The sequence below is a fragment of the Salmo trutta genome, chromosome 32 (assembly GCF_901001165.1).
Source record: "Salmo trutta chromosome 32, fSalTru1.1, whole genome shotgun sequence".
Lineage (NCBI taxonomy): Eukaryota > Metazoa > Chordata > Actinopteri > Salmoniformes > Salmonidae > Salmo > Salmo trutta.
In genome coordinates this window covers 4,552,551-4,577,465 of record NC_042988.1, presented here as the reverse complement: position 1 = coordinate 4,577,465, position 24,915 = coordinate 4,552,551, and the positions used below count along the sequence as shown (strand labels likewise).

General features: G+C 41.7%; 2 protein-coding genes across 2 annotated transcripts; both read right to left on the bottom strand.

The window, feature by feature from the left end:
• Window positions 1-1,546: 1,546 nt before the first annotated feature.
• On the bottom strand, window positions 1,547-3,604 carry LOC115170839 (ferritin, middle subunit-like). Its single transcript, XM_029727167.1, has 4 exons — window positions 3,278-3,604; window positions 2,753-2,899; window positions 2,393-2,518; window positions 1,547-1,919 (listed from the first exon to the last, which is right to left on the bottom strand). The coding sequence occupies exons 1-4, from the start codon at window positions 3,377-3,379 to the stop codon at window positions 1,764-1,766; spliced, it is 531 nt and encodes a 176-aa protein (XP_029583027.1). The 5' UTR covers window positions 3,380-3,604; the 3' UTR covers window positions 1,547-1,763.
• Window positions 3,605-19,681: 16,077 nt separating this feature from the next.
• LOC115170838 (ferritin, middle subunit) lies at window positions 19,682-21,550 on the bottom strand. The gene is made up of 4 exons (XM_029727166.1): window positions 21,405-21,550; window positions 20,882-21,028; window positions 20,520-20,645; window positions 19,682-20,047 (listed from the first exon to the last, which is right to left on the bottom strand). Exons 1-4 carry the CDS (start codon window positions 21,504-21,506, stop codon window positions 19,892-19,894), a joined length of 531 nt encoding a protein of 176 aa, XP_029583026.1. The 5' UTR covers window positions 21,507-21,550; the 3' UTR covers window positions 19,682-19,891.
• Window positions 21,551-24,915: the final 3,365 nt, after the last annotated feature.

Here is a 24,915-nt window from a genome sequence, read left to right as displayed (position 1 = left end):
ACTTAGGAAAATTACAATTGGCCCAGAACTGGGCAGCACGGCTCACCCTTAAATGTACACAGAGCTAACATTAATATGCATGTCAATCTCTCATGGCTCAAAGTAGAGATTTACTTAATCACTACTTGTATTTGTGAGAAGTATTGACATGCTGAATGCCCCGAGCTGTCAGTTTAAACTACTAGCACACAACTCAGACACCAAATCATACCCCACAAGACATGCCACCAGGTCTCTTCGTAGTCCCCAAATCCAGAACAGATTATGGAAGGTGCACAGTACTACATAGAGCCATGACATGGCTACTATTCCACATCAAGTAACTCATACAAGCAGTAAAATAAGATTTTAAAAAATAGATAAAAATACACCTTATGGGACAGCAGGGACCGTGAAGAGACACATAGGCACAGACACGATAACATATGCACTATAGATACACACACATGGATTTTGCGTTGTCGACATGTGGTAGTAGAGTAGTGGCCTGAGGGCAAACCCTTAATGTGTTGTGAAATCTGTTTAGTAATGTAGTTAGTTTTATTGTATAGAACTGCCTTTATTTTGATGGACCCCATGAAGAGTAACTGCTGCCTTGACAGCATCTAACAGGGATCCATAACAAATGTTGGTCAATTAAGGATGTCATTTAGTCAGCTGCCATCTAGTGGCCTTTTTGGGTACTTCAGATCTCAAATCTCTGGCCCTCTGTTTGGCCTCACATGTAAAATATACTTCAAAATAGAATGACAAAGCCACAAAACATCACCTTAAATATAAATTAACTTAGATACCATTACCTCTATAAAATTTTTAATTTTACCATGTCAAGTTACTTTCCCCTTAAACTATCTGGTCTAACTAGAAACCCATGCCCTATGGACACATGAAAAATAGCAATATTTTCAGTTAAAGTATGAGTTACCAAAGTTAGATTCCCTGTTAATGACGAAGATTTCAGTAATTTTGGGTAATTACCAGTAGCTTTGCAACCATATGACAGCTCCAATAAGCCCCTTATGGTGAACTAGAGGCTTGTAGAATCATTATTTTGAGAATTCAGCTCATAGTTTGCTGTAGGGGGCACTATTGGGCATTACCAGCTGAAAAAAAATGAGTTAAGATTGCATTTTTTTCAGTAAGAGCCAAACTTCCCATCACCAGAGAAATACGCCATATGGATTTACCGAGCAGGACGCAAGGGTTTGATTTACCTCTAGGCCGTCTAATGACGACATTTTGAGATACACAGAGTAAAGGTCCACATTGACTGTAGTTACCCATTTCACTTTTAGGGGTAGAGTTAACAGTTTGGCCCTTATTTGACATGATGTCTTTAACATATCTTGTAATAGTGCCCTCTGTGGTCAGAGGTAATGTCCGCTAAACCTCATGTTAAACTTCTATTGTTATGACCCTGTCACTAGTAGGTCTACAATTGTCAGTATTTATCACTAGGAAATTGAGATACTCAGTAAGACGGAGCAAAGAACCCGAATAGACTATAACAACATCCATTACTACAAGTCAACACTTAGAAAAGAAAAACTAGTGATATTTTTTTATTGTTTTACAGTTTTACAAGATGCCTTGCCTCAAATACAGTAGTGTTGTCAACATAAACACCTCAATGTTACAGCTGTGTTGCACTGCACCAGTTCAACACTCTCCCCTCCCTATAAATGCAAAGCCAGTAGGATCTATCAGAGAAGCCAGGAGTCCTGGTCTGAGGCTGGAGGCCGTAGCCTGGGGATGGAAGTGGTTTAGCTCTGGTCTCCCAGGGTGTGCTTGTCAAACAGGTACTCTGCCATCTTGATTTTGACAGCATCCATCTTTGTGAGGTTGGTGATGTGGTCACCCAGCTTCTTAATGGCCTCCACCTGCTCATTCAGGTAATGGGTCTTCAGGAAGTGACACAGCTAAAGACGGGAAACGGGTCAGACAAGAGAATAACTACAGACTATTGTAGATACAGTAACACACAAGAGCCTGGTGGTAATGGCATAAGTGCAGATAATGTGTTTCCAGCTTTTTAAACTAGACAAGTCAGTTAAGAACAAGTTCTTATTTACAATGAGATCCTAACATGGAACAGTGGGTTAACTGCCTTGTTCAGGGGCAAAACACATTTTTACCTTGTCAGCTCGGGGATTCGATCCAGCAACCTTTTGGTTACTGGCCCAACACTAACCACTAGACAACCTGCCGCCATTTATGCATTAGCTGCATTGTGTGTATAGTGTGCATCTGTGGACTATTGTGTGCATGTGAAGAAGCAGGTCACACAATCTTGTGTCATTAGTTAGAGCTACAACAACCTGCTCATCTCCTGGGACAGAACCTGTATTCTATGTGATATATACATGTGATGTGCAGATCCACCATAACTTACATGGGGGTCAACCTTGTCAGAGGCAATCTTGTGCAGGTCCAGCAGGGCCTGGTTCACATTCTTCTCCAGCTGCAGAGCACACTGCATGGCCTCCAGCCCATTGCCCCACTCATCACGTTCTGGCTTCTACACAGGACAGAGTGAACACAGAAGTGTTAGGGACTACTAGCAGACATTAAGGTTAGGATAAAGTGAACAGAGTTACACCCCTCACACTGTCAGTTCAGTGGTTAGAGGCAGTATGTTCAGGAGTACTCCAGGTTCTCTAGATCAACTTAATGCTGTAGACACTCCTCCATGGAGTAAAGACATTTCTATCAGTCTACAATCTAACTGGGTTTTAGATGCTCAGGGGCTCACCTTGATGTCCTGGAGTAAAATGCGTCCACCTCTCTTGTTCTGGAAGGAGAGTAGCTTGTCGGCGTGCTCCCGCTCCTCGTCGCTGTTCTCCTTGAAGAAATGCGCGAAGCCAGGCAGAGCCACATCGTCACGGGAGAAATAGAAAGCCTGGGTGGATAAACATAAAACAGTGTTTAGAAGAAAGAACATGACAGCATTCTGTTCTTGTTGTGGCAACTAAACTTGATGACAAAGGCATGAATCAGTCTAGTCTGTAGTCTACTTGGTAACCTGACAAGTAACCCGTCAAGGAGTTGTTACGCGCTCTGTCCAAGGTAGGATAGATTCCCGGCTTCATTTGAACTGTTATATCTACCTGAAAGCTTTTAATAAAGTAAAAGTCAAATATGAACTTCAGGGAGTTCGATTTCTTGGTTCTTTAGTTGTCTAGGCCTGTAGAAAAGTCAGGTGAAAAATGGCATTTAGGCCCAGGAATAACAATACACAGGTAGATCAACTAAACGGTCATCTTGGTAGACTCCTTACCATTGAAGTGTAGGTGAAGGAGGCAAACATCTCCATGTTGATCATCCGGTTGATGGCAACTTCGCAATCGTGGTGATAGTTCTGGCGGATCTGAGACTCCATCTTGGCAGATTTTCTTTTATATCAAAATGAAATATACAAAAATAAAGTTCCTTCGACTATTTTGCTATTACAGTTAAAGTAAGTGTTACGTTATCAATCCGGAATGTTCTATAATGCGGGACGAAGGCAGAGGAGTTCCGTTCAATCACTGTTGAAGCAAGAACTTCTTCATGCGTCTTCTCAGACTTGTGAACTGGAAGGAGCCTTGTTCCCTCTATTTATTGTTCCGAACGGAACGCGTCAGTGAACTCCACCCTCACAGAGCGTAGCCAATCACCTTTAGAATTTCAACAGGAACTAGGCGGATCATTTGACGACGAGCCCACTGATACACCTCATGACCTAAAGCAATGATTATTTATTATATTAACAAGAGAGACGAGTGACCACTCTAACAATGGAAATACATGTGTTCAACGATTGAAGACAGGCAAGATTCTAACCAATGAGAGGGCAGGTACGCGTGTAAACAACACGCACAACTAAACGTCGTTTTTCTCAAGGTTGCCGGAATACAACGTGCATCAACATATAATATATGTGTCGGCGTTTGTAAAAGCTTTTATAAAAGCTTAACCATTACGAAATTTCTATTCGATCAAAATCCTTAAGTAATTTGACACTCTGTTATTTACCTCCACACATAAATGGCCTTATCTCACTCGGACAGATTTTGGGCAGAGTAAATGCTCTCGCCTTGACCTCTTCATCTCGGTCTGTTATTTTTTTTTTACTTGTTATTACGGTCACGACCGGGTCAATCATGTGACCAGCCGCACAAAGTTATAAACAGTAAGTAATACTGTAAATGGGTAACCATTACATAACTCTTTCAATTTAAGTTCTGGAGGGTGACACAGTGTTTTAAGTCTGTACTCTTTCCCCCTCCCCCTCTCTCCCTATTGCTCCCTCCCGCTATTATTACCAGGGGCGCAACTTTGGTTTTAGACGTGGGGGGACATATATATTTATATTTTTTGAACCTCCTGAGACGGGCCGCAGTCCGGAACCTCCAGCGACGGCCCGCTTTCCGGACCCTCCAGCAACGACCTGCAGTCCAGAGTCTTCAGCAGCGGCCCGCAGTCCAGAACCTCCAGCGGCGGTCTGCAGTACAGAGCCTCTGGCGATGATCTACGGTCCGGTTCCTTCTCCGACGATCCACGGTCCGGTGGCACAAAAGCAGAGGGGTCAGTGGGCGGAGCGGGGGTTACGCCCCGAACCGGAGCCGCCTCCTCTGTTGGAGGATCCGCAGGATGAGAAGGTTCTGCTTACTGCACCAGAGCCACCATAGACATTTGTCACCCTCCCTAACCCTCCCTTTTTTTTGGACCACATTCTTAGAGTGGTGATGGGGGTGAAGGCAACTTTTGATGAGAAGGCCTCTCTCCCCCTTGTTGCAAGGAGAGCAGGGTGGAGCTCAGGCTTGTTCTTTCTAATTGTGTCAACAATGGGGATCTTCCTCTTCAGGATCTGCTGCCAGTGTTCATAAGAGAAGAAGAATTTGTCACACGTGACATTGTGACTCCTCAGTCCATCTGTCACATCAAGCACAACCCCCATCCCCTGGCTCTTCTCTGGGCCTCCACCGGTCGGCTTCCCTGTGTAGACTTGCATCTTCCAAGCGTAGCTGGATTGTGCGTCACAGGCCACCCATATCTTGATGCCAACCTGAAGATCACTGACTTCATGATTCGACATTTCCCAGTTGTCTTGAAAGCACCATAAATCCAGAGAATGCCAGAATTTGATGGCAAAGTTTGATGAGAAATTTTGCCCACAAAGGACCACCGTGCCACCTTCCTTGTATTTAGCATAAAGCATAACGGACCAAAGTGCTGTTATAGATCACTGTATGTAATCCGATTTTTTATTTGATTCCAAATCTTAAAATAACAATGTGTAGGCACTTCCTTTTCGCCATTTTCTTCAAAAAAATGTAGGCCTATTGCATACCCTCTCATACCCCCTCAATTCCATTACTGGTTTTAACAGGCCTTCACTGACATGGAGGAAGGCTATTTAAAGAGTGCATGGTGAGTAGAGGAATTGAATGACAAATCTATGGATATAGCAGCCTATAGCCTAATTCTGTCTGTCAAACAGGTAGAGCTACCTCTTATTTCTTAAATAGGAAGAAATAGGCTCCAACACAAAGCCCTCTTGTTGTTAGTGAAGTCTAATTAAATGAAGACGGTTTAAATGAATTATTCCTACTCTTATTTGCCTATTTTCAGCACCATCAGCTGTCCATTTCCAATTGATTGTGCCGTGACTGCTGCTTCAAGTTTCAGCATCACAATGTAAGTAACTAAAATCTGGCTTATTGTGATGTCAATAACTTGGATAAATACATCATGGGCAAGAAACATAGTTTTTCTTAAAATCAATTATAGTAGTAGCAAGATATCAAAGTTGACCTCCGGTCCTCATCTTCACGCTCTCCTTCTCAAACTGAACAGAACATAGTCTAAAGGCTAGTCCACGTGCAAGATACTGCATTTTTTGGACTCGTCTAATCAACAAAAAAAATTCTGAAGAATTCTTTGACTCTCCTCCTGAACTGCCACTGTAGTCCTACACAGCACAGGATTGGTTAGGCAGCACAAAAAAAGGTTTTGATCAGCAAGGGCAGAACAGGCCTCAGGGTTGGAATATCCATTGCAGTGTGTAATGCAGTCTAGTTTTATTTACGCAATCCCAGCAGCTATCTTAGAAATATAACTTTGCTCTGTGCTTCTCTGAGCATGCACTTCGTAGCCTATAGCCTATAGGCTATGAATCATTTGATTGAGAACATTCTAAATAGCCTATAGGCACACTTCATATTGCATTTCCAGCAGAGAACCGGGTGGAATCGGGCAAACATCGATATATAGCCTAATAAGCAACAAATTCTAAAACACTGAGAAATATTGCAATTTCTTTAATTACAAATTACATGACCCTCCCCTGGACTAGATTTAAAACATTCTGAACCCTCCTCTTGACTGAAATTGAAAAGGCATGACCCTCCCCCATTTTCCTCCAGGTACCCACCCTGTACATTTTTATCCATCTCTCAGCATTACAATTTTATCGTAAAAACTAAGAATGTTCTTAAGTTAAAGTTATAAACAGAAGTGATAGTAACAATCTAAATGATTAACCATTACAGAACTCTTTCTTTTGTAGTTCTGAAGGGTGACACAGCGTTTTTAGTCTGTACTCTTTCCCCCTCCCCCTCTATTCCTATTTCCCTCCTTCCCAGTCCTCCTGTCATAACCTCCTGTTGGTTCTACTACAGTATGGAATGACTCAGGCTCTGCCCTGGCTGTATTTCTGCCTTGTCATTGTGACTCAGCATTCTGGAGTCTCAAGCAGAAACAGAAGAAGAAGCGAGATGTTCCACTCCCTCAATGGTTATGTTTCAATGGAAGTCAAGGACTAAGCAGACAGCTATCGCAAAGGCCTGAGTGAACTACCTTCATTTATCCACCATCTTTGGCCTGAAGGCCATTATTTTCCGCTATCACCGTGACAATGGTGGAAGAAGTCTGGGTCTCATGACTGTGTAAACAGACTTGACCGTGGTGAGTGGGCGAAAATGTGCTGAGACCAGGAAAAAAAAGGGAAGAATGAGAAAACAGCAGTATCATATACTATGTTCTGATGAATGTTGGAGGGAAAATACACCAACAACTGTCCTGATTATCCCCAATCACAACTCAAATAACAATATTTTTCAATATTACTTTAAACTGTTGGTCTAACTAACAGTTTAGAAAATCACCACCAAAACCCTGGGTTTTTCACACTCAATAGTTTCCCGTGTGTATCAAGAATGGCCCACCTCCCATAGGGACATTCAGCCAATTTAACACAACTGTGGGAAGCATTGGAGTCAACATGGGCCAGCATCCCCGTAGAAGGCTTTCGACACCCTTTACATCGAGTCCTTGCCCCAATGAATTGAGGCTGTTCTGAGGGAAAAAGGGGCGTTTGCAATTCGATATTAGGAAGTTGTTCTTAATGTTTTATACACTCAGTGTATATATTAAAAATTATTTCCGCTTTTCTGATTTTCTCTATTTTTGCATGTTTTTGTAACTGAATGTTATCAGATCTTCAACCAAAACATAATATTAGATAAAGGGAACATGAGTTTACAAATAACAAAAGAATGGATACTTAATTTTATCTATTTAATTAACCAAGTTACGCAACACCATATTCCCCTGTGTTAAAAAGTTATTGCCCCCTTACACTCAATAATTGGTATTGCCACCTTTAGCTGCAACAACTGCAACCAAATGCTTCCTGTAGTTGTTGATCAGTCTCTCACATTGCTATGGAGGAATTTTGTCCCACTCTTGCATTCAGAACTGCTTTAATTCAGCGTAATTTGTGGGTTTTCAAGCATGAACTGCTCATTTCAAGTCCTGCCACTACATCTACATTGCGATTAGGTCTGGACTTTGACTAGGCCATTCCAAATCAATTTTCATGTACAGTCGTGGCCAAAAGTTTTGAGAATGACACAAATATACATTTTCACAAAGTCTGCTGCCTCAGTTTTTATGATGGCAATTTGCATATACCGTACTCCAGAATGTTATGAAGAGTGATCAGATGAATTGCAATTAATTGCAAAGTCCCTCTTTGCCATGCAAATGAACTGAATCCCAAATGAACATTTCCACTGCATTTCAGCCCTGCCACAAAAGAACCAGCTGACATCATGTCAGTGATTCTCTCGTTAACACAGGTGTGAGTGTTGACGAGGACAAGGCTCGAGATCACTCTGTCATGCTGATTGAGTTCGAATAACAGACTGGAAGCTTCAAAATGAGGGTGGTGCTTGGAATCATTGTTCTTCCTCTGTCAACCATGGTTACCTGCAAGGAAACATGTGCCGTCATCATTGCTTTGCACAAAAAGGGCTTCACAGGCAAGGATATTGCTGCCAGTAAGATTGCACCTAAATCAACCATTTATCGGATCATCAAGAACTTCAAGGAGAGCGGTTCAATTGTTGTGAAGAAGGCTTCGGGGCGCCCAAGAAAGTCCAGCAAGCGCCAGGACCATCTCCTAAAGTTGATTCAGCTGCGGGATCTGGGCACCACCATTACAGAGCTTGGTCAGGAATGGCAGCAGGCAGGTGTGAGTGCATCTGCACGCACAGTGAGGCAAAGACTTTTGGAGGATGGCCTGGTGTCAAGAAGGGCAGCAAAGAAGCCACTTCTCTCCAGGAAAAACATCAGGGACAGACTGATATTCTGCAAAAGGTACAGGGATTGGACTGCTGAGGACTGGGGTAAAGTCATTTTCTCTGATGAATCCCCTTTCTGATTGTTTGGGGCATCATTCGCAAGGAGATTCCTGCAAAAATATTATTTGAAGACAAGGTGAGCGCTACCATCAGTCCTGTGTCATGCCAACAGTAAAGCATCCTGAGACCATTCATGTGTGGGGTTGCTTCTCAGCCAAGTGTGTGGGCTCACTCACAATTTTGTCTAAGAACACAGCCATGAATAAAGAATGGTACCAACACATCCTCCGAGAGCAACTTCTCCAAACCATCCAGGAACAGTTTGGTGACGAACAATGCCTTTTCCAGCATGATTGGAGCACCTTGCCATAAGGAAAAAGTGATAACTAAATGGCTCGGGGAACAAAACATCGATATTTTGGGTCCATGGCCAGGAAACACCCCAGACCTTAATCCCATTGAGAACTTGTGGTCAATCCTCAAGAGGCGGGTGGACAAACAAAAACCCACAAACTCCAAGCATTGATTATGCAAGATTGGGCTGCCATCAGTCAGGATGTGGCCCAGAAGTTAATTGACAGCATGCCAGGGCAGATTACAGAGGTCTTGAAAAAGAAGGGTTAACACTGCAAATATTGACTCTTTGCATCAACTTCATGTAATTGTCAATAAAAGCCTTTGACACTTATGAAATGCTTGTAATTATACTTCAGTATTCCATAGTAACATCTGACAAAAATATCTAAAGACACTGAAGCAGCAAACTTGGTGGAAATTAATATTTGTGTCATTCTCAAAACTTTTGGCCATGACTGTAGACTTGATTGTGTGTTTTGGATCATTGTCTTGCTGCATGACCTAGCTGCGCTTCAGCTTCAGCTCACAGACGGATGGCCTGACATTCTGCTGTAGAATTCTCTGATACAGAGCAGATTTCATGGTTCCTTCTGTTAAGGCAAATCATCAAGGTCCTGAGGCAGCAAAGCATCCCCAAACCATCACACTACCACTACCATGCTTGACCGTTGGTATGAGGTTCTTACTGTGGAATGCAGTGCTCGGTTTTCGCCAGACATAATGGGACCCATCCGTTGTATAGGAATTCATGTCCAGTCCTAATAGGTTGAAAATTCTATTATGAATAAAAGTATTGTGTTGGTCTACCTGGAAACAGAGAGGCTAATTACTTTGGACTTTTCAGACTGATTTTATTACTCCAAAATGAATGAAAATAAAATCATGCTGACACGATCTAAAATATAATTTTTCTAGAAATGAGCCCAACACCATATCGGTCCATATTATCAGGCAGGTGTGTTATTTAGCAATAAGCATGATAACCTGTAGCATGGGGTTGCCCATCTTCATTTACCCCAGTGAGCTAATCATTAGCTAGATCATGAACTCAAAACATTATCTTGTTGCTGGCAACATAGGCTATTGCTGACTTGACTGTCCCAAACTTTCCACTGGTACTCAGCCAAGGATGTACAAACACTGAATAATGTAGGCCTATCTGTTACAACAGAATTCTGTTACTGCCTACCATGCTATGTTGTTGTCTCTTTATGTAGTGTTGTGTTGTCTCTCTTGTTCGTGATGTGTGTTTTGTCATATATTTTTATGTAATTTAGCCCCTGTCCCTTTTTCCTTTTGATAGGCCGTCATTGTAAATAAGAATTTGTTCTTAACTGACTTGCCTAGTCAAATAAAGGTTAATTAAAAAATACAAATAAAATAAAATACATTTAGCCCTCTGGGGGCGATTACCATTTTCAATTGGTTGTTCAGCACAGTACCGTGTCCGTTGAATTCAATGCTGCCCATTGTACCGTCTTACAGAACGAAACCATGAAGTTTATGCTAATACTCGGCAATATCATGGCGCGATTGACCAATAGAAGTTCACTATAGTTTCCAACATGTTCTGGATTGGCTGTTGATACCTAGCCTACTGTCAGCTTGCTAACAACCACTTGGCAAGCCACTCTGGACGATGCTAGAATGGCTAAGCGTTGCATTGCTGTATACATATACCTCCTGTAATGCCTAAACCAAGCTGTTTCTAAAAACTCATGTTTTAGAATGGTGCAGTTCACATATTTTTAAGAGCAGAAATAAATGTAGTAGTAATGGAAAGTTAGGATCTCCCTCTTAACAGTGGCCATGAAAGCTGCTTTCAAAGTGTGTTTCTCCCCGGATTGCATTAAGAAATGTTGTGAAATGACTGTGCACAAGGGCCTCAGGGGAAATTTGTAGGATTTGGGATGTCAATTTGTATCCCTCCATTTAGTATGATACAGTGCATTTGGAAATAATTTAGACCCTTTGACTTTTTCCACATTTTGTTATGTTACAACCTTATTCTAAAATGGATACAATACATTTTTCCCCTCATAAATCTACACCTAATACGACATAATGACAAAGTGAAAACAAGTTTTCAGACATTTTTGCAAAAACAAGAAATATCTTATTTACATAAATATACAGACCCTTTGCAATGAGACTCGTAATTGAGCTCCTGTTTCCATTGATATATGGATAAGACAGGAGAATTACACCAGCCCTCCTGCACATAGACCATTGCAGAATGCACAGCACCAATCAAAAGTTTGGACACACCTACTCATTCAAGGGATTTTCTTTATTGTTTACTATTTTTCACAATGTAGAATAATAGAGAAGACATCAAAACTATGAAATAACACATATGGAATCATGTAGTAACTAAAAAAAGTGCTAAACAAATCAAAATATATTTTAGATTTTAGATTCTTCAAAGTAGCCATGCTTTGCCTTGATGACATCTTTGCACACTCTTGGCATTCTCTCAACCAGCTTCACCTGGAATGCTTTTCCAACAGTCTTGAAGGAGTTCCCACATATGCTGAGCACCTGTTGGCTGCTTTTCCTTCATTCTGCGGTCCAACTCATCCCAAACCATCTCATTTTGGAATTTGGTATTTTATTACGATGCCCATTAGCTGTTGCAAAAGCAGCAGCTACTCTTCCTAGGGTCCACACACAGAACATCAACAGACAAGAGCGGCTCATACATGTTTTTTTAAAGGCACACGTAGCCTACATATCAATGCATACACACAAACTATCTAGGTCAAATATGGGAGAGGCGTTGTGCCGTGAGGTGTTGCTTTATCTGTTTTTTGGGTTGAGGTTGGGTGATTGTGGAGGCCAGGTCATCTGATGCAGCACTCCATCACTCTCCTTCTTGGTCAGTAGCCCTTACACAGCCTGGAGGTGTGTTGGGTCATTGTCCTGTTGAAAAACAAATGATAGTCCGACTAAGTGCAAACAAGATGGGAAGGTGTATCGCTGCAGAATGCTGTGGTAGCCATGCTGGTTAACGGTGCCTTGAATTTAAAATTAATCACAGACAGTGTCACCAGCAAAGCACCCCCACACCATCGCACCTCCTCCTTGATGCTTCACTGTGGGAACCATACGTGAGGAGATCATCCGTTCACCTACTATGCATCTCACAAAGATATGGCGGTTGGAACCAAAAGTCTCAAATTTGGACTCATCAGACCAAAGGACAGATTTCCAACGGCCTAATGTCCATTGCTCGTGTTTCTTGGCCTAGGCAAGTCTCTTCTTCTTATTGGTGTCCTTGAGTAGTGGTTTCTTTGCAGCAATTCAACCATGAACGTCTGATTCACTCATTCTCCTCTGAACAGTTGATGTTGAGATGTGTCTGTTACTTGAACTCTGTGAAGCATTTATTTGGGCTGCAATCTGAGGTGCAGTTAATTGCCTATTTCTGAGGCTGGTAACTCTAATGAACTTATCTTCTGCAGCAGAGGTAACTCTGGGTCTTCCTTTCCTGTGGTGGTCCTCATGAGAGCCAGTTTCATCATAGCGCTTGATGGTTTTTGCGACTGCACTTGATGAAACTTTCAAAGTTCTTGAAATTTTCCGGATTGACTGAACGTCATGTCTTAAAGTAATGACGGACTGTTGTTTCTCATTGCTTCTTTGGACTGTTCTTGCCATAATATGGACTTGGTCTTTTACCACATAGGGCTATCTCCTGTATACCACCCCTACCTTAATGCTCAAATGCATTAAGAAGGAAAGAAAGAGAAGGCACACCTGTTATTTGAAATGCATTCCAGGTGACTACCTCATGAAGCTAGTTGAGAGAATACCAAGAGTGTGCAAAGCTCTCATCAAGGCATCTCAAAAATAAAATATATTTTGATTTGTTTAACACTTTTTTGGTTACTACATGTTTCCATATGTGTTATTTCATAGTTTTGATGTCTTCACTATTATTCTACAATGTAAAATAAAGAAAAACCCTTGAATGAGTAGCTGTGTCCAAACTTTTGACTGGTACTATTTTCTGGAGACTGAGACAGGGGTGGTCGGGGGTAATTTCCTCACTAACAATCACCTCTTTCAGTTGTCGGGTGTTGAGAGCCGCCATGTTCCCACAGATTAATTGTGAATGGACAGAATATGCCAGCTGCTAGAGCGAAATAGACCTGCTATTGTTCCTTGTTAGACAGTGAACGTCCCACACCTGAATGTGATGTTGAAAATTATTTGAAAATAAGTCTGGTAATTCACAGATATTTTGCAAAATAAAGCCATGTTTCAATGCATGTCACCGGAACCGGAAGTGAGACACCTAGCTTCCCTGGTTCTTTCTATGTGTTAATAGTAGAGGTGTCATAATACCTATAAAACCTAGCCGTCAAACAGGGTGATGGTTCCAATCATTTTTCCACCATTCATTTTTCCCATAGAGGATTTCAGAAACACTTAAAATAAGGGCTGTGTTTCGTGTTGGCTTACCTTGGCGTGAGGTTTTGATAACCATGTAAATCTCTCTCGGACGAGGTGACTTTTATCAATAGACTCACTGAATAAATGTGTTTGGCACAGGATAACGATGAAACGATCTCTTGCTGCTATCCAAAGCCAAGGGATACTGAAGTTCCTGAAAAGGTTACTCCAGTAATGTTTGTTGGCATATAATTTTATTTCCAATTCTGGTGGTTATTTACAAATGTTTGTGGTGCAAATTTCACTGTCTTTAAAATAAAAAAGCTAAAAAACACATTTGTCCAACCATAACACATGGATGGCTAATGCAGAAAGAATGAATTGATGGATTCTAGCTAACACAACCAGAACTTTCACATATACAGAGACAGGCAGCTATCATGGCATCAGTCTTTTTCGACTAGCTAGTGCAAAGTGACACCTACTGATATGAACTGGTAATGCATGTTTGGTTAGAATAGTGCAATAGAATGAATGACATTCAATAAAATCTACTTCATGAAAAGGGGATATTATTTTCAATGAAAATGTTGAAAGAAGTTGATTTAATGATTGAATAATTGGATTTGACAGGAAATCAGTTCCTATAGTGAGCCCTAGTAAACAAACCTCTGGTGGACCAGATGGAGACCAGGACAACAATAGGTTAGTGCTTTTATGACTTGAGCATTTAAAAAAAAGTGATTACAACGTGTACTGTCTTCATTGTAACTCTGCCTTTCATAAATCTCCTAGAATGAATAATTGTAGAAGAGCACTATAATCAGATGAACAAATAATAGGTATTATGTCATAACATTTAAACCTGTCTGTCCTTTGCTTAACATTGTGCATAGAGGGAAATATATATTTAAAGACATTGTAACTTTTCTTTGCATAACGCTCATCCCTGCTATAGAAGTTAATTAAACACAAGAGTATGCTGAAGTTGTTGTCTCTGGCTCTTTCGGTGTCAGATTCAGAATGAGTAACAGCAAGGTTTGTAGTAGTTTGAAAGAGTTTGATCCACCTTAGGCCAGGAGTGTTTCCAATCCACATAACCTGACAAGAAAACCCTCAGTTTTTCTGAGTGACTCATTTTAGTTGTTAGTTTGACCTACTGGCCGCAATGAATTATACAGCAAGATTAATATGCAATCCTTTGGTGATGTGCTCCGACCAACAACTGTCTGTCATATGGTCGTAGGCAAAATAGATCATGCTGCAGGCAGCATAGAGAAGAAATATATATTGAATGCAATTAATTGATTATTGAATGTTATGATGGACACAGCTTTGTAGAAGCAAAACATAAACAACTTCTGCTCAACAAATTCGAGAACGAATCGTTTGGCGTGCTGCAGTTCAAACAATATTGTGCTTATCACCTTCACTTCAGTAAAGCAATGTGTTCTGCCAAGAGTTGTTCACAATCTAGTCCGGTTGAAGCCAAACAAGGCCTCGTTTCATATGTACCAAGAAATAATGGTATTTGTATGCCTAGCAATCAATAAGTGTACATGGTGTCACGTCCTGACCAGTAAAGGGGTCATTTTGGTATTGTAGTTTGGTCAGGACGTGGCAGGGGTGTGTTTACTGAAGTCTTATCTCTTCAGTAGGTCCTATGATTAAGTATAGTCTGGCCCAGGAGTGTGAAGGTGAACGGAAAGGCTGGAGCAACGAACTGCCCTTGCTGTCTCTGCCTTGCCGGTTCCCCTCTTTCCACTGGGATTCTCTGCCTCTAACCCTATTACAGGGGCTGAGTCACTGACTTACTGGTGTTCTTCCATGCCGTCCATGGGAGGGGTGCGTCACTTGAGTGGGTTGAGTCACTGACGTGGTCTTCCTGTCTGGGTTGGCGCCCCCCCCTTGGGTTGTGCCATGGCAGAGATTTTTGTGGGCTATACTCGGCCTTGTCTTCGGACGGTAAGTTGGTGGTTGTAGACATCCCTCTAGTGGTGTGGGGGCTGTGCTTTGGCAAAGTGGGTGGGGTTATATCCTGCCTGTTTGGCCCTGTCCGGGGGTATCATCGGATGGGGTCACAGTGTCTTCTGATCCCTCCTGTCTCAGCCTCCAGTATTTATGCTGCAGTAGTTTATGTGTCGGGGGGCTAGGGTCAGTCTGTTACATCTGGAGAATTCTCTTTTCTTATCCGGTGTCCTGTGTGAATTTAAATATGCTCTCTCTAATTCTCTCTTTCTCTCTTTCTTTCTTTCTCTCGGAGGACCTGAGCCCTAGGACCATGCCTCGGGACTACCTGGCATGATGACTCCTTGCTGTCCCCAGTCCACCTGGCCATGCTGCTGCTCCAGTTTCAACTGTTCTGCCTGTGGCTACGGAACCCTGACCTGTTCACCGGACGTGCTTGTTGCACCCTCGACAACTACTATGATTATTATTATTTGACCATGCTGGTCATTTATGAACATTTTAACATCTTGACCATGTTCTGTTATAATATCCACCCGGCACAGCCAGAAGAGGACTGGCCACCCCTGATAGCCTGGTTCCTCTCTAGGTTTCTTCCTAGGTTTTTGGCCTTTCTAGGGAGTTTTTCCTAGGGAGTTTTTCCTAGCCACTGTGCTTCTTTCACATGCATTGCTTGCTGTTTGGGGTTTTAGGCTGGGTTTCTGTACAGCACTTTGAGATTTCAGCTGATATACAAAGGGCTATATAAATACATTTGATTTGATTTGATTTGTTTGTTTTGTGTGTTTCGGTGTTTTGATGTATGTTCTATATTTTATATTTCTATGTTCCTATCTATGTTTTGTATTTCTGTGTTTTGGCCTGGTATGGCTCTCAATCAGGGACAGCTGTAATTCGTTGTCGCTGATTGGGAGCCATACTTAGGTAGCCCTTTTTCCACCTGTCTGTGTGGGAAGTTGTCTTTGCGTTGCTTGTGTTTGCACGCATAGCGTTTTGTTCGTTGTATTGTTTCTTGTTTTGCTGGTTCACGCTTAAAATAAAGAAAGATGAACCCAACCCACGCTGCGCCTTGGTCTCACTCTAATGACGGACATTACAGAACTTCCCACCACCAACAGACGAAGCAGCGTGGAAGGGAGCAGCACCAGGAGTGGAGCAAGCACCGTGCTCGGGAGGTGATAGCATCCTGGTCGCTGGAGGTATTAGAGGCAAGAATAGACTGAACTTGGGAACAGCTATTGGACCATTGCAACAGCCTGCCGGAGAAGCAGGTGGAGGTGAAGAGGCAGCCCCAAAGGGGCACACGGGGAGATTGGCGGAGTCAGGCATTAGACCTGAGCCAACTCCCCGTGCTTACCGGAAGCGGCGTGGTACTGGTCAGGCACCGTGTTATGCGGTAGAGTGCACGGTGTTTCCAGTGCGCGCTCATAGCCCGGTGCGCTACATCCCAGCCCCCCGCAAGTGCCGTGCTAGAGTGGGCATCCAGCCAGGTAGGAGTATGCCTGTGCAGCACCAGATGCTGCACTTGACACATTTATGAAATTACTTATTCCAGTTATTAATAAGCATGCAGCCATTAAGAAAATGACTGCCAAAAAAATTGTTAAATCCCCATGGATTGATGAGGAATTGGAAAATGGTAGGGTTGAGAAGGATGAGGCAAAAGGAATGGCAAATAAGCCTGGCTGCACAGCTGACAGGCAAACGTACTGTACAGTAAATTGAGAACTCGTGACTAAAGTGAACAAAAAGAAGGAGAAACTGTACTAGGAAACAAAGATCAATTATATGAAGAATGATAGTAAAAATGCTTTGGAACACCTTAAATGAAATGTTGGGCAAAAAGGCAAACTCGGCTCCATCATTCATTGAATCAGATGTCTCACTGACATTGCCAACTACTTTAATTATTTTTTCATTGGCAAGATTAGCAAACTATGGTATGATATGCCAACAACAAATTCTGAATTTACACATGCATGCTTAACTGACCGAATTATTTTTAAAAAGCATTGTTATTTTGGTCTATCATCAATGACAAGCCACCTGGGCCTGACCACTTGGATGGAAAATTACTGAGGCTGATAGAGGACGAACAATATTGCAACTCCTATTTGCCCTCTCTTCAACCTAAGCCTAAAAACACAGAAACATAAAATAAAACACTTCACTTCAGCTTTTGACATTATTGATCATAATCTGCTGCTGGAAAAAAATGTAAGTGTTATGGCTTTAAATCCCCTGCTATATTGTGGATCTAGAGTTACCTGTCTAACAGAACACAGAGGGTGTTCTTTAATGGAAGCCTCCAACATAATCTAGGTAGAGTTAGGCATTCCCCAGAGCAGCTGTCTAGGGCCCTTACTTTTTCAATCTTTACTAATGACTTGCCACTGGTGCTGAGTGAAGCCTGTGTGTCTATGTATGTTGATGAATTAAAACACTAAACCTAAACCTCACTAAATCTTGTAATGAATAATGTGGAAATGTAACAAGTTGAGACTAAACTTCTGTCATGGTCAAAACATATTGATACGACAGTAGCTAAGATGGGGATAGGTCTGTCCATGATAAAGCACTGCTCTGCCTTCTTAACACTATCAACAAGGTAGGTCCTACAGGCCTTAGTTTTGTCACACCTGGACTACTGTCCAGTCGTGTGGTCAGGTGCCACAAAAAAGGACTTAAGAAAATTACAATTGGCCCAGAACTGGGCAGCACGGCTCACCCTTAAATGTACACAGAGAGCTAACATTAATATTATGCATGTCAATCTTTCGTGTCTCAAAGTAGAGAGATTGACTTCATCACTACTTGTTTTTGTGAGAAGTATTGACATGTTGAATGCACCGAACTGTCAGTTTAAACTACTAGCACACAACTCAGACAGCAGTGCATACCCCAAGGTCTCTTTACAGTCCAAACGTCCAGAACAGATTATGGGAGGTGTATATTACTACATAGAGCCATGACATGGCTCCTATTCCACATAAAGTAACTCATGCAAGCAGTAAAATCAGATTTAAAAAAATAGATAAAAATACAATTTATGGGACAGCGGGGACTGAGAAGAGACACATAGGCACAGACACGATAACATATGCACCATAGACACACACATGGATTTTGTGTTGTCGATATGTGGTAGTAGAGTAGTGGCCTGAGGGAAAACCCTTAATGTGTTGTGAAATCTGTTTAGCAATGTAATGTTAGTTTTATTGTATAGAACTGCCTTTATTTTGCTGGACCCCATGAAGAGTAACTGCTGCCTTGACAGCAGCTAATAGGGATCCATAACAAATACAAATGTTGGTCAATTAAGGAATATACAATTTAAGATGCCATCTAGTGGCCTTTTTGTGAATGTCAGGTTATCACAAATCTCTGGCCCTCTGTGTGGCCTTACCACAGGTAAAATATATTTTGTAATTGAATGACAAAGCTGCAAAACATTACCCTAAATATAAACCAACTTAGTGAACACCATAAACATATTTTATTTAAATGTAATCAATTACTTTACCATGTCATACCTCTTGGTTGTAAATGTTGGTGGCAGTTGTGTGAAGAAAGTTGAGTTATGGAAGATGCCGCTTTCCTCATTAGGCCATTTTCCCCTTCAACCAAATGGTCTATCCACTAGAAACTCATGTACTTCGTGGACACAAAAAATGTGGCAGTATTTTCAGTTGAAGTATAAGTTAAGCTTGCTTGTTAATTACCAAAATAAAAGTTCACTAATTTTGGTAAATTACAAGTAGCTTTGCAACCATATGACAGCTCCAATAAGCCCCTTATGAACGACTGGCTTGTAGATTTACCATTTTCAGTATTCAGTTCATAGTTTGCTGTAGGTGAACTATTAGGCATTACCAAGTGATATAAACAAAATGAGTAAACATTGTTTGAGTCAGTAAGAGCCGAACTTCCCATCACTAGATAAAGACACCATAACAGCTGGCTAACTGATTTACCGAGCAAGACACAAGGGTATGATTGACCTGTAGGCCATCTTCTAAACTTGTGACGTGCAGAGTGAAGGTCTACATCAACTGTAGTTACCCATTTTACTCCTATGGACCTAGAGTTGACAGTTGGGCCCTTAATTGACATGGCACTATTACAAGATATGGTGGAAGACACTATTGTCAGAGGTAATGTCCTTTATAAACCTCATGTTAAACTTCTGTTATGACGCTCAGTCACTAGTAGGTCTACAATTGTCAGTATTTATCACTAGGAAGTTGAGATGCTCAGTAAGACGGCGCAAAGAACCTGAATAGACTATTACAACATCCATAACTACAGGTCAACACTTAGAAAACAAATTAACTTGAGTGATATTTTAATTGTTTTACAAGATGCCTTGAATCCAAAATACAATAGTGTTGTCAACAAAAACAACTCAATGTTACAGCTGTGTTGCACTGCACCAGTTTAACACTCTCCCCTCCCTATAAATGCAAAGCCAGTAGGATCTATCACAGAAGCCAGGAGTCCTGGTCTGAGGCTGGATGCCGTAGCCTGGGGATGGAAGTGGTTTAGCTCTGGCCTCCCAGGGTGTGCTTGTCAAACAGGTACTCTGCCATCTTGTTTTTGACAGCATCCATCTTGGTGAGGTTGGTGATGTGGTCACCCAGCTTCTTAATGGCCTCCACCTGCTCATTCAGGTAATGGGTCTCCAGGAAGTCACACAGCTAAAGAGGGAAAACACGTCAGACAAGAGAATAACTACAGACTATTGTAGATACAGTAACACACGAGAGCCTGGTGGTAATGGCATAAGTGCAGATAATGAGGTGTTTGCAGCTTTTTTCACTAGGCAAATAAGTTAGGAACAAATTCTTATTTACAATGACAACCTAACGTGGAACAGTGGGTTAACAGCCTTGTTCAGGGGCAAAACACATTTTTACCTTGTCAGCTAGAGGATTCGATCCAGCAACCTTTTGGTTACTGGCTCAACGCTCTAACCGCTAAGCAACCTGCCGCCCCTTATGCATTGTGTGTGTAGAGTGTGCATCTGGACTATTGTGTGCGTGTGAAGAAGCAGGTCACACAATCTTGTGTCATTAGTTATCAGAGCTACAACAACCTGATCATCTCCTGGGACAGAACATGTATTCTATGTGATATATACATGTGATGTGCAGATCCACCATAACTTACATGGGGGTCAACCTTGTCAGAGGCAATCTTGTGCAGGTCCAGCAGGGCCTGGTTCACATTCTTCTCCAGCTGCAGAGCACACTGCATGGCCTCCAGCCCATTGCCCCACTCATCACGTTCTGGCTTCTACACAGGACAGAGTGAACACAGAAGTGTTAGGGACTACTAGCAGACATTAAGGTTAGGATAAAGTGAACAGAGTTACACCCCTCACACTGTCAGTTCAGTGGTTAGAGGCAGTATGTTCAGGACTACTCCAGGTTCTCTAGATCAACTTAATGCTGTAGACACTCTCCTCCATGGAGTAAAGACATTTCTATCAGTCTACAATCTAACTGGGTTTTAGATGCTCAGGGGCTCACCTTGATGTCCTGGAGTAAAATGCGTCCACCTCTCTTGTTCTGGAAGGAGAGTAGCTTGTCGGCGTGCTCCCGCTCCTCGTCGCTGTTCTCCTTGAAGAAATGCGCGAAGCCAGGCAGAGCCACATCGTCACGGGAGAAATAGAAAGCCTGGGTGGATAAACATAAAACAGTGTTTAGAAGAAAGAACATGACAGCATTCTGTTCTTGTTGTGGCAACTAAACTTGATGACAAAGGCATGAATCAGTCTAGTCTGTAGTCTACTTGGTAACCTGACAAGTAACCCGTCAAGGAGTTGTTACGCGCTCTGTCCAAGGTAGGATAGATTCCCGACTTCATTTGAATGTTATATCTACCTGAAAGCTCTTAATAACAAAGTAAAACTCATGAACTTCAGGGAGTTAGATTTCTTGGTTCTTTAATTGTCTAGGCCTGTAGAAAAGTCAGGTGAAAAATGGCATTTAGGCCCAGGAATAATAATACACAGGTAGATCAACAAAACGGTCATCTTGGTAGACTCCTTACCATTGAAGTGTAGGTGTAGGAGGCAAACATCTCCATGTTGATCATCCGGTTGATGGCAGCTTCGCAATCGTGGTGATAGTTCTGGCGGATCTGAGACTCCATCTTGGCAGATTTTCTTTTATATCTAAATGAAATATACAAAAATAAAGTTCCTTCGACTATTTTGCTATTACAGTTAAAGTAAGTGTTACGTTATCAATCCGGAATGTTCTATAATGCGGGACGAAGGCAGAGGAGTTCCGTTCAATCACTGTTGAAGCAAGAACTTCTTCATGCGTCTTCTCAGACTTGTGAACTGGAAGGAGCCTTGTTCCCTCTATTTATTGTTCCGAACGGAACGCGTCAGTGAACTCCACCCTCACAGAGCGTAGCCAATCACCTTTAGAATTTCAACAGGAACTAGGCGGATCATTTGACGACGAGCCCACTGATACACCTCATGACCTAAAGCAATGATTATTTATTATATTAACAAGAGAGACGAGTGACCACTCTAACAATGGAAATACATGTGTTCAACGATTGAAGACAGGCAAGATTCTAACCAATGAGAGGGCAGGTACGCGTGTAAACAACACGCACAACTAAACGTCGTTTTTCTCAAAGTTGCCGGAATACAACGTGCATCAACATATAATATATATGTCGGCGTTTGTAAAAGCTTAACCATTACGAAATTTCTATTCGATCTAAATCCTTAAGTAATTTGACACTCTGTTATTAACCTCCACACATAAATGGCCTTATCTCACGCGGACAGATTTTGGGCAGAGTAAATGCTCTCGCCTTGACCTCTTCATCTCGGTCTGTTATTTTTTTTTTACTTGTTATTACGGTCACGACCGGGTCAATCATGTGACCAGCCACACAACGTTATAAACAGTAAGTAATAATGTAAATGGTTAACCATTACATAACTCTTTCAATTGAAGTTCTGGAGGGTGACACAGTGTTTTTAGTCTGTACTCTTTCCCCCTCCCCCTCTCTCCCTATTGCTCCCTCCCACTATTATTACCAGGGGCGCAACTTTGGTTTTAGATGTGGGGGGACATATATATTTATATTTTTTGAACCTCCTGAGACGGGCTGCAGTCAGGAACCTCCAGCGACGGCCCGCTTTCCGGACCCTCCAGCGACAGCCCGCAGTCCAGAGTCTTCAGCGGCGTCCCGCAGTCCAGAACCTCCAGCGGCGGTACATCATGGGCGAGAAACATATTGTTTTTCTTAAAATCAATTATAGTAGTAGCAAGCTAACAAATCCTCAAATGCTCTCCTTCTCAAACTGAACAGAACATAGGCTATAGGCTAGTTTACGTGCAAGATACTGCATTTTTTGGACTCGCCTAATAAAAAAGAATTTTCTGAAGAATTCTTTGACTCTCCTCCTGAACTGCGACTGTAGTCCTACACAGCACAGGATTGGTTAGCCTGCACAAAAAACGGTTTTGATCAGCAAGGACAGAGCAGGCCTCAGTGTTGGAATATCCATTGCAGTGTGTAATGCAGTCTAGTTTTATTTACGCGATCCCAGCAGCTATCTTAGAAATATAACTTTGCTCTGTGCTTCTCTGAGCATGCACTTCATAGCCTATAGCCTATAGGCTATGAATCATTTGATTGAGACCATGCTAAATAGCCTATAGGCACACTTCATATTGCATTTCCAGCAGAGAACCGGGTGGAATCGGGCAAACATCGATATATAGCCTAATAAGCAATGAATTCTAAAACACTGAGAAATATTGACATTTCTTAAATTACAAATTACATGACCCTCCCCTGGACTAGATTAAAAAAATTCTGAACCCTCCTCTTGACTGAAATTGAAAAGGCATGACCCTCTCCCATTTTCCTCCAGGTACCCACCCTGTACATTTTTATCCATCTCTTAGCATTACAATTTTACTGTAAAAACTAAGAATGTTCTTAAGTTAATGTTATAAACAGAAGTGATAGTAATACTGTAAATGATTAACCGTTACATTACTCTTTCGTTTGAAGTTCTGAAGGGTGACACAGCATTTTTAGTCTGTACTCTTTCCCCCTCCCCTCTATTCTTATTTCCCTCCCTCCTTCCCAGTCCTCCTGTCATAACCTCCTGTTGGTTCTACTACAGTATGGAATGACTCAGGCTCTGCCCTGGCTGTATTTCTGCCTTGTCATTGTGACTCAGCATTCTGGAGTCTCAAGCAGAAACAGAAGAGGAAGCGAGATGTTCCACTCCCTCAATGGTTCTGTTTCAATGGAAGTCAAGGACTAAGCAGACCGCTATCGCATTGGTGTCTATGGAGAACCACGCCCCCCTTAAGCATACAATGGTAAAAGGCCTGAGTGAACTGCCTTCAGTTACCCACCATCTTTGGCCTGAAGGCCATTCTTTTCTGCTATCACCGTGACAATGGTGGAAGGAGTCTCGGTCTCATGACTGTGTAAACAGACTTGACCATGGTGAGTGGGCGAAAATGTGCTGAGACCAGGGAAAAAAAGGGACGAATGAGAAAACAGCAGTATCATATACTATGTAACTTACTAAGGCATTTTTAAACAAATAACTGTAATATGGTTGTTTCTGATGAATGTTGGAGGGAAAATACACCAACAACTTTCCTGATCATTTGGCCAATATACCCCAAAAACAACTCAAATAACAATATTTTTCAATATTACTTTAAACTGTTGGTCTAACTAACAGTTTAGAAAATCATCACCAAAACCCTTGGTTTTTCACACTCAATAGTTTTCCGTGTGTATCAAGAATGGTCCACCTCCCATAGGGACATCCAGCCAATTTAACACAACTGTGGGAAGCATTGGAGTCAACATAGGCCAGCATCCCTGTAGAAGGCTGTTCTGAGGGAAAAAGGGGCGTTTGCAATTCAATATTAGGAAGTTGTTCTTAATGTTTTATACACTCAGTGTTTATATAAAAAAAGTATTTCCCCTTTTCTGATTTTCTCTATTTTTGCATGTTTTTGTAACTGAATGTTATCAGATCTTCAACCAAAACATAATATTAGATAAAGGGAACATGAGTTTACAAATAACAAAAGAATGGATACTTAATTTGATCTATTTAATTAACCAAGTTACGCAACACCATATTCCCCTGTGTTAAAAAGTTATTGCCCCCTTACACTCAATAATTGGTATTGCCACCTTTAGCTGCAACGACTGCAACCAAATGCTTCCTGTAGTTGTTGATCAGTCTCTCACATTGCTGTGGAGGAATTTTGTCCCACTCTTGCATTCAGAACTGCTTTAATTCAGCTTAATTTCTGGGTTTTCAAGCATGAACTGCTAATTTCAAGTCCTGCCACTACATCTAAATTGGGATTAGGTCTGGACTTTGACTAGGCCATTCCAAATAAATTTTCATGTACAGTCGTGGCCAAAAGTTTTGAGAATGACACAAATATTAATTTTCACAAAGTCTGCTGCCTCAGATTGTATGATAGCAATTTGCATATACTGTACTCCAGAATGTTATGAAGAGTGATCAGATGAATTGCAA